This window comes from Salvia hispanica, chromosome 4 (assembly GCF_023119035.1).
Source record: "Salvia hispanica cultivar TCC Black 2014 chromosome 4, UniMelb_Shisp_WGS_1.0, whole genome shotgun sequence".
In the NCBI taxonomy this organism is placed as follows: Eukaryota; Viridiplantae; Streptophyta; class Magnoliopsida; order Lamiales; family Lamiaceae; genus Salvia; species Salvia hispanica.
The window spans coordinates 38278589-38293849 of NC_062968.1; the positions used below are offsets into that span (position 1 = coordinate 38278589).

The following is a 15261-nucleotide window of genomic DNA, read 5'->3' on the forward strand; positions in this document are numbered from 1 at the left end:
AGACCTCCTCAATCAAATCGGCCTGGAGTTGGGTATGTGTTGTGCTCCTGTGCATATCAGTGAAACATTGGAGCAGATATTCATTACTACGTGGTACACCCATCTGTATCGGCGCGGAGGCAACACCGTGACTTGTACTAGCACTATCTTCCGGTGCCCAGCGCTCTGCAGCAAATCCTTCATCTTCTATTATCATATTGTGTAATATGATACATGCTATCATCATATTCGCGACATCATCTTCGTGCCAAACTCGTGCCGGGCACCGTATAATGGCTCATCGCCCTTGGAGCACACCAAAAGCTCGCTCAACATCCTTCCTAGCACCCTCTTGTTTTCGCTCAAAAAATTGTTTCTTCGCTCCAAACGGTTGGCGAACTGTCTTCACGAATACAGGCCAACGACGGTATATCCCATCTGCCAAATAGTACCCCCTGTGGTACTGCGTGCCGTTGGCTACAAATCTGATTTCTAATCCCTCCCCTCGGTACTTATCATTGAAGAGAGGCGATGACTGAAGAACGTTGATGTCGTTGTTCGAACCTGCAATACCGAAATCAGCATGCCAGATCCGTAAACGGTAGTCAGCAATGGCTTCCAGAATCATCGAGGGATGTTTGCTTTTGAAACCAATTGTGAATTGGCCTTTCCACACCACCGGACAGTTTTTCCACTCCCAATGCATGCAGTCGATGCTCGCCATCATCCTTGGGAAACTGTGCACCGCTCCGTGCATATCTAGTAGTCTTTGGCACTCATCAGGTTGGCTTTCGTAGGAACTCTGGACCAAAGACTTCCCGGATGCCCTTACAGAACTGCCGCAGCACTTCTAGGCTAGTCGTCTCACCCATCTGTAGGTATTCGTCGAACATATCAGCCAGTCTGGCATAGGTAAGCTGCCTAATTGCAGCGGTGCATTTCTGAAAAGTAGACAGCCTCATCCGACCAGTGCAATCACTCCGGAGGGTGAAGCACCTGTACCGCGCCGTCAATGTCGTCGCTATATGGGTGAAGAGCATTCTCTCAAACACGGTTTCTCCCTCTTGGAGAAAACCCTCAATCTTTCTCAAATTCACGCTAATCACCCCTTTTCTTCAAGATAGACAATTAAAGCCTATGAAATTGGTGCTTTCATTAGGTTCTCTTCCTCCTATTGATTTCTACCACCATGTCCGTCTTGCTGTCATACTCTACTCCAGACTCTCCTCCTCGGTTTTCTGGCGTTAACCCCGTGAGATGGATTTTGGATATTCAAGAATATTTTGATTATCACTTGTTTTCTGATGCTGACCGTCTATTTTTTGTGAGGTTGTTTTTTGACCATCCAGCATCCGTATGGCTCCACATGGCTCCACGAGTATCGACGCTCGAATCCTGATTGCTCATGGCAAGAATTTCTAGATGCCGTTTATCATAATTTTGAAGAGGATGCCATTTAATTCGCCGAGACGAATAAACTTCTCAACAAAATTATAGAGGGAGTGGCATATTTAGCTAAAAAGGAGGTTATGGCTAAAAAGGAGGCCACATCTGATTCTGTCATCAAGCCTGTTGCAAAAAAGGATGATGAGCCAACAACAAATGTCAAGTTTGATCCCATCATCGAAGAGATGGTAAAAATTGATGATGAATCGCCTCAAAAGCTAGATGCGCCAATGGTTTTGGTGGAAACCCAATTTCCTCCAAAATCCCGTAGCCCAAAAATCAATGTTGTCATCATTGGTTATGTCACTGAAGTCGCGGAAGAGATCTCATGTTTAAAGACGGATTCTCCATCACTCGTTGCGGTCCTAAACGATATACTTATTTTTGCAGACGAAGATCCAAACAAAGACAACGAGTTGGAAGATTATTTTCCTGACTTCCACCTTGAGGGCAAGGTGATTTTCAACGGTGGGGGAGTTGATAGGGACCTGATATTCTATTTTATTCCGGAAGGGAGCTGATATTCTCTCCGTATATTTATTTAGTTTATTTATGTTTTAGTATTGTTTAGTTGCTGTGATTTTATTTACTTTCCCTAGTGGTTAGGATTTGATTTGCTTTTGATTTGTTTTCCTAGTTTATAGAGATCTTTTTGTACCACACATATTATAAATATGTGTGGAGTCTTTTATTATTATCAAGCAGAATGAAGAATTAAAATATTAATCTCGTTCTCTACCTCGGTTCTCCCTCTCGGAGAAATCGCCAATCTCTATAATTCTCTATAATTCTCTCAAAGTCACGGTTGCTCATATAATTTCTCCAGATAGGAATTAATCTCATATTAATTCCTATCAAATTGGTGCTTTTAGGTTTAGAATTCTATAGCATTTTCATTCATTGAGAAATAAAGTTAATTACTTGGTCTCATTCTCGGTTCTGGCGGAAATCGCCCCCTAGCACCTCAACTAGGGTTTATCTTTTCCAATATTTGTTCGTTCAAATCGTGGTGCTCACGCTCGATAGGTCAAGGACCTATCTGATGGGTAACGGGGGTTATTGCCAAAGTAGTGTGCCATCAGCCGCTGATGCGCTCCGGAATGGTCTCGTGGGATTGTACGACGATGGTGAATCGCACGAGGGAGCGCCGCTGCCGCCAATTCCGCCGCCGCCTCCACATCCTCGTCGTCGGCTTCCCTCTGCACCTCTTGAATCAGAGAATCCCACGCGTCGTTCTACAAATCATCCATTTTTTAAATAGCAATAGAATCCACAAATTTTAGAGAGACAAAGTAGGAATAAAGAGTTGAATGATGTGAAAATAATGAGGAGAATGGGGTGTATTTATAGGCAATTAAAACAGAATAAAAAAAACGAAATTTTTTTTTTGGAAAGTGTCCGCCGAGGCGAATGCGCCGCACAATAGACAGCCGCGCCGCCTCCTCCTCGGCGGCTCACCGATGGCCTTTCCGCGGCCTCATACCCGGCTAAGCCGGAGCGCCCGCTTCTTCCACTATACATCGCTGCGCCGCCGGCGACTCCAGGCCGGCCGGCGCGCCGTCCCTACTGTGGATGCTCTTAGAGCATTTTGATCGGATTGTATAAGTGACATAACATTTCACTATTATCAATCTATGTTCCGAGTAGATGATCGACGTACATTAATTTTTTCTAAACCAACGGTGAGAATCGCCACACTAGGAGCACTCACAATAGGGGCATCGTCCCGCTGTTGTGCGAACAATGCCCCCGATGGCGCTTATTGCGCGAGGAGGGCCGTGGGACTATGGTCGGCGGATGCCGCATGTTCAGGCAGGAGAAAGGGGCACTCGATGTTCTCTCGGTGCCTATTGCCAGTTGAACGACCGCCGAGCGGGAGTCGTCGGCCATATTTAATTTTTTTTTTGAATTCTTAATTTCACATATATAATACCCTACTCCCATTTAATTTTTTTTTCATCCAATTTTCTCACTTCACTTTTCCTAACCTAATTTTCTCACTTTCTAAAAATGGCTTTGGGTGGTAATGATGATCCAATTAATTAGTTTATTTCGAAAGCCGTGTGGGATTAGTCGTGTGCCCAGATAAATCACGAACTAGAACGATGCCCGTGTTAGAGTTTGTATACTAGAAATCACGTTTCGAGTGATTAAATAAATAAAACAGATTATTTTTGTCATAATGTTGTTATGTTTTACATTTAATGGATGTTAATGCATGTTTAAATGTATAAGTTAACCTAACAAAGTCTAAGTCTTTGTTTTAGTAGACCGGTTGTGGGCATCGTCCACTTTAAGGTAACACGGTCAGTTCTAAACAAAGAAAAAGATGAATTTTACAACCTAGTTGGAATTTGACTATCCAACGAGAAAGGTTGCAATGTCAGTCCGCATATTTCTAAGCCTTACTGAAATAAGATGACATTGGTGTGGTATAGCACTGAACGGATCTAACAGCAAGACTTGCCTTAGGCTATCTACTGAAAGGCGAGGTCTTGATAAATATTTATTTCTTAATCAATGTAGGTTAGCATTGAGCATACGGTATTGATTATGCACTTGCTTTGACTTATCAAATGGTGCGGGTTTTTCGTAACCCAATTATCCCGATATATTGGGTAGTGGTGATCAATATCTAGCGGTGCTAGGATTGCTATTATATTGTATCGTGCGCGAGCTAAGTCTCGTTTGATAATGTCCTCAAGAGGAGCGCGAAACAAGGTTTTATTATTCGGAACCTAGCTAGTTGGAGTGTGATTACTCTATGAATAATAAATAAGCGTTTCATGCAAAATCCACTCTTGGAATTAATAAGAAGTTAATTAATTAAGTCAATAGCAGACATTAATTAATAATGCACATTTTAATCTTAAGCGCAGGAAATAAAAGTTAAACGGAAACCCGGATTACTTGTAATTTCGGATTTGGATGGGGAGAGTTCAATATTACTTCTGTAGTGGCTGCTCGTAATATTCCAATTATAACTTATATTAAATTGTGGGTTCAATTTAATTAGTAAAAAGTAAATTGGATGAGCCCATATCCAAAACCTTCCATAGATCCCTGTCTGGGCCCAAAAAGAACTTAATATAAATAGGAGAATAAATGAGACAAAAATATCACAATTTTATCTTTAAAATTTTCGAAAATTTTCAGCCCCTAAGCTAAAGGAATTTTCGAATTCCTCTCCTGTTTCAAAAAGGATTTCTTCTGTCTTCTTTATTTAAGTCCTAGTATTCTAGTAAGATCAGCCCACACTGATATTGGGATACAGTTCGGGAACCAGAGAGAAGATTTGTGGTCTAGTACTCAAAGCATCACGTGGAGAAGAAGCTAGCCATCTTCAATTCTTTGGAGAATTATTTAGGTATTTTTCTGCTCCGTAGAAAAGCATGTTTTAGGTTTCAATATTCTTAAAGCATGATTAATTCAAGTTATGAGCATGATACATGTGAAAATTACGCGAATAGGTTTTGTCTAAATAATCTGCTAAATAGATCTGATTATTATGTGATTGTTATTTATGCGCCCGCTTCTGCTGCCAGTTCCATCACATACTCAGTGGACTCATGCCAAAACGTTTTAATAGTTATGCCACCCTTACCCTAGTGAACTCGAGTCTTTGCATTTATTTAAAGAATAACATCGAGTATCACAAAATAATTTCATGGACTGGCCAGTCAAACAATACCTCCCATTTTTTCGTCAATCAACAATATCATGGTGCGACGAAGTGTGGCCACACTTTCGCCCACGAGACCGGCCAACTAGCAAGGACGGCTCCCCATCTCCCGTGTACACTAGCCTGATAGAGTTTGCAGTCCTACTCAGACCCGAATTCGTTTATATAGCCCTATAGCCTAATGGAGCGTACTCGCAAACTAGGCATCAGGCACACACAATATCCAAAACAATCACAGGCATGACATAACAGTTTAATCCACCCTTATTTCTTCACTTCCATAAATTTGCAACATAAATGAGTTTAAGAATAAAGCCCACCTCGATTCCTAGATCACAAGTATGTTCTTCTTCTTGCTATCACTCCGTGAGCGCGAGTTATCATCTTTAATTTATGTATTACAAGTAAGTCTCAATCATTGATCAAAATCATGCATGTTCCCACGTTTTCCTTTTTCCCATCGATTAGTTTTAATATCACCATTCAAAATCAAAGTACGATTATCATATCGTTTTTATTCGCACAACAACTCCAGATTTATCATTAAATCGTGTCACGCAAGAGTGTTTTTCACACAACACACGCACGCACACACACACGATCACACACACACACACCTATGCATCCCAAATTCATCAATTGTTTTCCCCTTTCACTCAATCTAAATGCATGTGGACTCAAGAACACCGATTAATCGGTAGATGAAGAAAAGATCAAAATAAAAATACCTTTTTCGATAGAATGAACGGTAGAAACAAAGTAGTAGCCTTGATTCTTCAAAGATTCTTGAATTTCAACTTCAATTCTTCTCCAAAAGATGAAGAAATATTGGAGAAGTAGAAGAAAATTTTGAGAGAGTGAGGAGAGGGAGAGATCGAGATTTTGGGGAGTGGGGTGTTTTTTTGTGATGCTAGGGTTTAGGTTCTCACTCTTATATTTATAGAGTGCAAGATTTAATCCCACAATTAATTAAATAAAAGATTTGAGGAGATATGGTGGTTGTAGTTGGCGAAATTTTGGAGAGAAAAATAGGGGAGTTCGAATTTTAGGCTATTTATTTAGCCTATAATTTAATTTGAATATTTCACGGAGTAAGATAAAATATCACGGAGCATAATAAAATAATAAACCTCCCCAAATAATTAGGAATAGGCGTTAATATTGATTCTCTACAAGGAATCAATTTCAAATATTATTTAAAATAAGATATGGCAAGATCTCCTTAGATATGGCAAGATATGCTAGGATATTTGAATTTATTTATGGAAGAGAATAAATAAGGGATCAAATAATATAATAATAAAATTCCTTCTCCCATAAAGTAGGAGATTTCGAAATCTCCATGAATTAATGTGGGGTTCGAAAATTTCATGAAATAAATAAGGAATAATCGGACTTTGGATTTAATTTAAATAATTATCTCAAGCAATAATTAAATCCAAGAAAAATAGGATTTCTTTCCAATAAATAGGAGGATCGAAAATTCCATATGAATAAATAATGCTCCTATTTAATTATCACTCATCCCTTAGGAAAAATAATTCACCACAATATTATTTCACCCCGCATCAAAAATATTCACATATTCACATCACAAATCCACCATTCTAATTTCACCGCCACATCACATTTTCAACTACTTTGACCATTCCACGGCCACGTCATATTTTCCAAAATCTTGACTATTCAATAGCCACGTCATATATTCAACAAGTTTGACTATTCAAATCCATCTCAACTCCAAATCGCAATTAGGTCACAAGGAATCATGCAATAAATTACTCATAATTTCATCCACATATTTCATAGCATTAAATGCAAAATTTTCACATCTCAAAAATTAGGGTTCAAAAAAGTGGGATGTTACATACACTGTATAGGAGTGGATGAAAATTTTGTGAAAAATAAAGTCTATTTTCTGTCTCATTTATTCTCCTATTTATATTAAGTTCCTTTTTGGGCACACACAAGGATCTATGGAAGTAATATTGCACTGCCCATCCAAATATGAAATTACAAGTAATCCGGGTTTCCGTGTTGCTATTCATTTCCCGCGCTTAAGATATAAATGTCCACTAATTAATTATTGACTGTTATGGACTTAATTAATTAACATCTTATCAATTCCAAGAGTGGACTTTGCATGAAACACTTATTTATTATTCATAGAGTAATCAATCCCCAACTAGCTAGGTTCCGAATAATAAAACCTTGTCTCGCACTCCTCTTGAGAACATTATAAAACGAGACATCTCGCACACGATTCAATATAATAGCAATCCTAGCACCGCTAGATATTAATCACCACTACCCAACAAATCAGGATTATTGGGTTGCAAAAAACCCGCATCATTTGATAAGTCAAAGTAGTGCATAATCAATACCGTATGCTCAACGCTAACGTATATTGATTAAGAAGTAAACATTTATCAAGACCTCGTCTTTCAGTTGATAGCATAAAGACTTGTCTCGCTGTTAGACCCATTTAGTGCTCTACCACACCAATGTCATCTTCGGAAAGACATAGAAATAATTGGACTGACATTGCATCTGGGTTGTGAAATTCTTCTTTTTCTTTGTTCAGAACTGACTATGTTACCTTAAAGTGGATGTCGCCTACAATCGGTCTACTAAAACAAAGACTTAGACTTTGTTACATTGCTTATACATTCAAATATGCAATAAACATTCATTAAATGTAAAACATAACCGCATTACGACAAAAATAATTTGTTTTATTCCTTGGAAAATAAATTAAGAGTTTTTACTGTATTCAATCACTCGAAAGGTGATTTCTATTATACGAACTCTAACATGTGAATGCTCTTATCAAATGCTTAAACAACAACAAAAAAATCTACAGGAGTAAAAAAACATAGAAAACATGTAATCACAGTCAAACATAAAAAATCTTCGTTGTATTAGAATTTTGGAAAACAATACAACGATAGACAAACTTTTCAAATAAAATACAAATGATATCAATGGTTACGTGTAATCCTATGTGCCCATATCTCTTTAATAATATCGTACTAGTGTCTAATATGGGCTTGTTCCTGGTGCATACTAATAAATACTTGGAGCCTCTGACCCTCACCATGCGGTACACCCATCTGTACGAGGGTGGTGACCATACCGTGGCTTGATCCAACAATATCTTCATTGACCCTATTGGTGAGTTTTGTACCTTCATTATCGCCTATAATGTTATGCATGATTATGTATGCATACATGACATCAGCGAGACAATCTTTGTAGAACATTCGTGTCGAGCCTTTCACCAAATGTCTGCTCCACATCCTTCCATGCAACATCTTGCTATTGCGCAAAACTTTCTTTATGTTGGGCATCTGATTATCTTTACAAATATGGGCCACATGTGGTATATCCCATCAGCCAAATAGTAGCTCATATTATGTTGGATCTCGTTGGCTTCAAAATTGACAGGCGAACCCACACCTTTGTATTGGTCATTGCAGAGGGGCGACGACCTACGTTGATGTCATTGTTTGACCCGACAACCCCGAAGCACGCATGTCAAATCCACAGCTGATGGTTAGCAACGGCTTCAAGGATCATCGTTGGATGCTTGCCTTTGAACTCAATAGTAAACTGGTCTTTCCAAGTTGTCGGATAGTTTTTCCATTGCCAATGCATGCAATCTCTGTTGCCCAATAGTGAAAGTCGTGCACCCTCCCGTGCAAATCAAGCAGATATTGACAGTCGAGAGGGGCCGGCGTTTGAAGATATGTGGACCCGAATACTTCGACGACGCCCTGACAAAACACTTCAGACAATTACGGTCAGTCGTGCTGCAGATGTGAAGATACCCGTTGTACATGTCGGTCGGTCCTCCATAAGCCAACTGCCTAATTGCAGCAGTGAACTTCTATAGCGACGATAGTCCGGACCTGCCGTTGGCATCAGATTGCTGCTGGAAGTATGCGTAATGCACTGACAACGCCGCCACAATGTGCATGAACAAATCTCGCGCATTTTAAACCTCCAACGGCAAACCACCAGCTCCCATTGCGGCTCCTTGATAAAGTAGTCAGCAAACAACCGTTGGTGAGCCCCAATGCGATCACGGATGACTGTCCGTCGATGCTGGATCGGTCGAGGGACCGCCGCCTCCAACTTTGCCTACGTGCTGATTGTGCTGGCAGCAGAAGCGGGCGCATAAATATCAATCACATAATAATCAGATCTATTTAGCAGATTATTTAGACAAAACCTATTCGCGTAATTATCACATGTATCATGCTCATAACTTGAATTAATCATGCTTTAAGAATATTGAAACCTAAAACATGCTTTTCTACGGAGCAGAAAAATACCTAATTAATTCTCCAAAGAATTGAAGATGGCTAGCTTCTTCTCCACGTGATGCTTTGAGTACTAGACCACAAATCTTCTCTCTGGTTCCCGAACTGTATCCCAATATCAGTGTGGGCTGATCTTACTAGAATACTAGGACTTAAATAAAGAAGACAGAAGAAATCCTTTTTTGGAATAGGAGAGGAATTCGAAAATTCCTTCAGCTTAGGGGCTGAAATTTTCGAAAATTTTAATGATAAAATTGTGTTATTTCTGTCTCCTTTATTCTCCTATTTATATTAAGTTCCTTTTGGGCCCAGACAGGGATCTATGGAAGGTTTTGGATATGGGCTCATCCAATTTACTTTTTACTAATTAAATTGAACCCACAATTTAATATAAGTTATAATTGGAATATTACGAGCAGCCACTACAGAAGTAATATTGAACTCTCCCCATCCAAATCCGAAATTACAAGTAATCCGGGTTTCCGTTTAACTTTCATTTCCCGTGCTTAAGATTAAAATGTCCATTAATTAATTAATGTCTGCTATTGACTTAATTAATTAACTTCTTATTAATTCCAAGAGTGGACTTAGCATGAAACGCTTATTTATTATTCATAGAGTAATCACACTCCAACTAGCTAGGTTCCGAATAATAAAACCTTGTTTCGCGCTCCTCTTGAGGACATTATCAAACGAGACTTGGCTCGCGCACGATTCAATATAATAGCAATCCTAGCACCGCTAGATATTGATCACCACTACCCAATATATCAGGATAATTGGGTTACGAAAAACCCGCACCATTTGATAAGTCAAAGTAGTGCATAATCAATACCGTATGCTCAATGCTAACCTACATTGATTAAGAAATAAATATTTATCAAGACCTCGCCTTTCGTAGATAGCCTAAGGCAAGTCTTGCTGTTAGATCCGTTCAGTGCTATACCACACCAATGTCATCTTATTTCAGTAAGGCTTAGAAATATGCGGACTGACATTGCAACCTTTCTCGTTGGATAGTCAAATTCCAACTAGGTTGTGAAATTCATCTTTTTCTTTGTTTAGAACTGACCGTATTACCTTAAAGTGGACGACGCCCACAACCGGTCTACTAAAACAAAGATTTAGACTTTGTTAAGTTAACTTATACATTTAAACATGCATTAACATCCATTAAATGTAAAACATAACAACATTATGACAAAAAATAATCTGTTTTATTTATTGGAAAATAAAATAAGAGTTTTACAAGTATTCAATCACTCGAAACGTGATTTCTAGTATACAAACTCTAACAAGTATGTTTAAAATACTCAGCCCTGCATGTGTTTTCCCTATGTGCAGGTTGAGCAGTGACGAGCGGGTGGCGGTGTTGAGCTAATAAATTGAATAATGATATGATCGTTTGAAACATCAAGTGGAGTTGTGTCTTCATACATGTTCTTCACTTTTCTCTTGGTTGTTTCCGCTAAACATGAAACTTAGTATCATCGTTTTTGAACTATTTCATTATTTCTTAGAATATTGAGACATAATGTGTTTTGTTGGATTTATATTAAACCCTTGCCTTTTGAGCATATTCCATGATATCTATCCATGATTATTTTCTTGATTAAGCCGTTGACCTATTGCTTTAATAGTGCATTTAATACTTTGGTCAAATCTCTTTAACTGGAACCCTAGCCTATGTTGTGTTGTTTTTAAGTCTGCCTAGGTAGCAGTCGCCGCATTTATTATACCCTAGAATGGCGGGCTGTTACAGTGTAGGGGACGATTTTTCTCCTTCAGCTCTCCTTCGTGAGCTTGAATTTTTCTGTCCTATTTATTCAAGTCCTAGTATCCCGGTGAGATCAGCCCACACTGATATCGGAATACAGTTCAGGAATCAGCCAGAAGATCTGTGATTTAGTACTCGACATCTTCACGAGGAGAAGTAGCGAGCAACCTTTGGTTCTTTGGAGAATTATCAAGGTATTATTTCTACTCTGTAGAAAAGCATGTTTTGGGTTTCAATTATACTTAAAGCATGTTTAATTCAAGTTATGAGTATGATACATGTGAAAATTACGCGAAAATTTTTTGTCTAAATAATATGCTAAATAGATCGTAATTTTATCTGATTTATTTGATGCACGCTTCCGCTGCCAACCCCTTCATCACAATAGGGGCATCATCCCACCGCAGTGTAGACGACGCCTATTGCGTGGGAGGAGGTGTGGGACGGCGGTTGTAGGCTCTCCCTATTGTGAATGCCTGAGAGGATGAGAGTGTTGTGAGATAACTGTGAGGTTTGATGATGATGTGGCAGCAGAAATTCTGTGGGAGGGCCCTCCCTATTGTGAGTGCTCTAACCACCAATAATTAAAATAAATTAAATTGAAGGGATGTTGGTGATAAACACGAGATTTGCATATTTTTAAGGCCTAGATTTGGCTTGTTTTAAATGTCAATCTTTCAAATTATGTTCTTAAATTGCATATATTATATATTTTGATATTTTGACGTGTTTGTTGATAAATGATAGAAAAAATGTGCAAAAGTATCAAGGTTCAACAACCTCTGTTCGAGCCCATCTTCTAATGATTCTGAAGTCCAATCAGTGCTTAATATATACCATTCTCTTCATCTTCGAAAGAGCTTTGCGTGGGTACCTTGAACATCTAAATCGGAGTTCTGTAGAGAAAGTTATGACCATTTCACGAATGTTGCGTAGTGCAGTCAAAATTAGGCGAAAATTAAGGAAGGGAAGAAATTATTGCGAAATCTCTCCTATTAATTGAGGATATCGAATTTACCATCTTTTCCATTACTTGGAGGGTACTTTTTACCAATTATAAATCCTTTTCTAGCCTATATATACCCAATAACCTAATTCATAATATTCATCTAAGAGCCTCCAATCCTCTCCATCTCTATAATATTAATATCAGAGCCTCCAATCCTCTCCATCTCTATACTTCTTCCATCCCATATTCCACATATTATTATTCCATCATCCATTGGAGCGAAGCTTTGCAGATCCAGACAAGAGAAGACTGAAGACTGCATAATTCAACCTTGGGTTTTGTTTTGTTTTTCTTCATGTCTAGTATTTTTTGTTGTTTTTACTTGTCTATGAGTAGTAAACATCTTTTGTGGAATTTTTGGTAAACATGCTATGATTTTGAGTTATTAATTCAATTGTTTTTCCTTGTTAGCTCTTGTAGTTCTTTCAATTTCTCTTGTGCTTATACATTTATTTGATTGGCTATCTTATGAATGCATGTGGATTTTACTACAATACCTGGGAAGTGAGTAGTTTAATTTGAAAGAGGAGAAATTCACGTTTTTCCCATAAAATCGGGAGATTTGAGCCTTTGAATGAAGCAAATTTATCTTAGGAGCTTTTAGGAGTTGTTGCCTTAGTTCTAGGAAGGACACTTTGGTTCTAGGTAGCAATCTACAAATTGCATGCTTCGAGAGAAAATATAGTTTTACATATGTGATAGCTTAGTAACTCTAGAGACCGTAATTCAAGGAAGTCCTTTGGATATTAGCTTTTGATTGTGGTTCCTAAAATTCTGCATTCCTTAGCCTGTTTTGTATTATAGTATTTGTTTTTATGTTTTCTTTTATTTTTTTATTTATTTCTGTCTAGTTTAAATAATCCAACCAAAAATCCGTGTCTCTAAATAGTATATGACGCTTAGTATATACTCCCTCCGTCCCCCATTAAGAGTCACACTTCCGTTTCTGCACCCGTTTTATAAAAAAGATAATAAATAGTTAACGTGGAAAAATGGTAAAGTAAGAGAAAGAATAATGCAGAGTAAAGTTTTATCTACATTATTCTCTCTCTTACTTTATCATTTCTCCACTTTAACTATTTATAATCATTTTTATAAAACGAGTGCAGAAACGGAAGTGTGACTCCTAATGGGGGACGGAGGGAGTAATAGACGGTTGCAATCTTATTCCCTGAGTTCGATATTCCGGTACTGACCTTTAGCTATACTAGATCTATCTTGTATACTTTCAAGTATTTTTAGTGTTAATATATAGTGCATCAGTTGGGAGGTTTATGAGCGACTGAGAAGGTTGTGAGAGGAATGTGAGGTTTACTGATAATGTGGCCGAAGAAATTTTTGGAATGGCTAAAAAAGAGCTCTCTCTATTATGAATCCTCTAAAACAGCAATAAAGAAAGTCCAAATAAAGTAACATTTGTGATAATAAATATTTATCTATTTTTCCATATTGTTTTGTGTAGGAATAATTATATTTTAATCTATTTTATTAATTTCATCAATTATTTCTTTAATTCTTAATAAATATAAACTATCATTTTATTGCAGATTACTATCCATTAGTGTAAAATTAAATAGGAATAGAGTTTAATCAAATATAAAAGTTAAATTTGGTTAATTTTTGTAAACATTTTTTCTATATATAAAAAAATTATTTTTATAAAATTCAAATTTTATGTATCAGGTGGCTTGTCTTTTCTAAAATAAAACAAATAAGAATCATATTTATAACTATAATTTAATTATAATTTAATAATATGTGTATGTAATTTATGTATGACCACTTTATTTTTAATCGAGATCCAACAATGTTCTTCTAATCAACATGCATATTCGTATTACTTTGTTTCAAAAGTTATTTAATTTTATTTAATTAACAATTTATAACTAGAGCAAATAAAATAAAATAGACTATACATCTGACAAGTGTGATACTGGTTTATCTGTAAAATTTGAGTTTGTCCTGCCATTAGTCCATGGACTTTGGAATAAATAAACTATACTATCAAATAATAAAAATTAAATAAACTAATTTAAAATTAACATAGCCATTAAACTATGTCTTTCAATAAATTAGTAATAACTCCTTACAATAAATTAAGAAAAAGTGTATTATGAATACATCGATAGTTAAAATATCGGGACACCTTCGCAATATCGAAATGGCCAACAATTCTTTTCTTTGTTGCATGCGTAGAATAAGGTGGTCACACTTACTGAAGTTGGCCGCTCAAATTAAAAAGAAGTGTTTCACGATTTTTATATGTGGAATTATTATTGCGTGTTTATTTTAGCCACGACTTTGAATATCTGTAAGTTTCATATTCATATACATTTACGCTTGATTAAGCATTACACATCGATGTTCAATTTGCATGATTATATTTTAGGATATTATATTGATTCATGAAATTCAAGCTCATAATTTAAAACATAGATGAATTATCTACTTTACATAACATGCTATAAATAGTTAATAATTTGATAATTAGTTATAGTCATCCCTCCAATTATAATAATTTCACAACTTAATTTCAGATAAATTATCATATAATAATTAGTTATGATAATGAATGACACTTAAAAGTATGGCCGACATCCTTTATCGTTTAGGGTTAAAATTTTACCGTTGTTGTGAATATTCTCTAAAAAGAAAAAATCAATCACAAAATTTTATTAGTAGAAACTCGTGCATCATTCGTCGCACTCCAAAATCGTGCACAATACATAAAAAATTATTAAACACATTTATTTTAGTAAAATGTATGGCGAAATATATGAGAGAAATGTTTAGCAAGAACTCCAAAAGAGTCCAAGTATTCAAAATAACAACTACTTAATTTTTTTAACATTAAAAGTCTCACTCAACGTGACTCATATTTCGTAATGTATAAGCAAAGTTGATTTTTTATGGATGGTTTGATCCAGTAATAATTTTGGACCATTTTCATGATACTGACTATCTGTCTTTTTTGTAATTACCGTGTATGTAGAGTTGGTTACGCTACTAATACTCCTTCCGTTCTATAGTAATAGAGTCATTT

At 36.8% G+C, this 15261-nt stretch overlaps 1 protein-coding gene across 1 annotated transcript; it reads right to left on the reverse strand.

The window, feature by feature from the left end:
• Positions 1-277: 277 nt before the first annotated feature.
• On the reverse strand, positions 278-703 carry LOC125221021. Its single transcript, XM_048123146.1, has one exon. The coding sequence runs from the start codon at positions 701-703 to the stop codon at positions 278-280; it is 426 nt and encodes a 141-aa protein (XP_047979103.1).
• Between the last annotated feature and the right edge of the window lie 14558 nt (positions 704-15261).

Excerpts from the sequence above, each read along its gene's own strand:
- LOC125221021 (XM_048123146.1), bottom strand. The coding sequence starts at position 703 with ATGGCGAGCATCGACTGCATGCATTGGGAGTGGAAAAACTGTCCGGTG.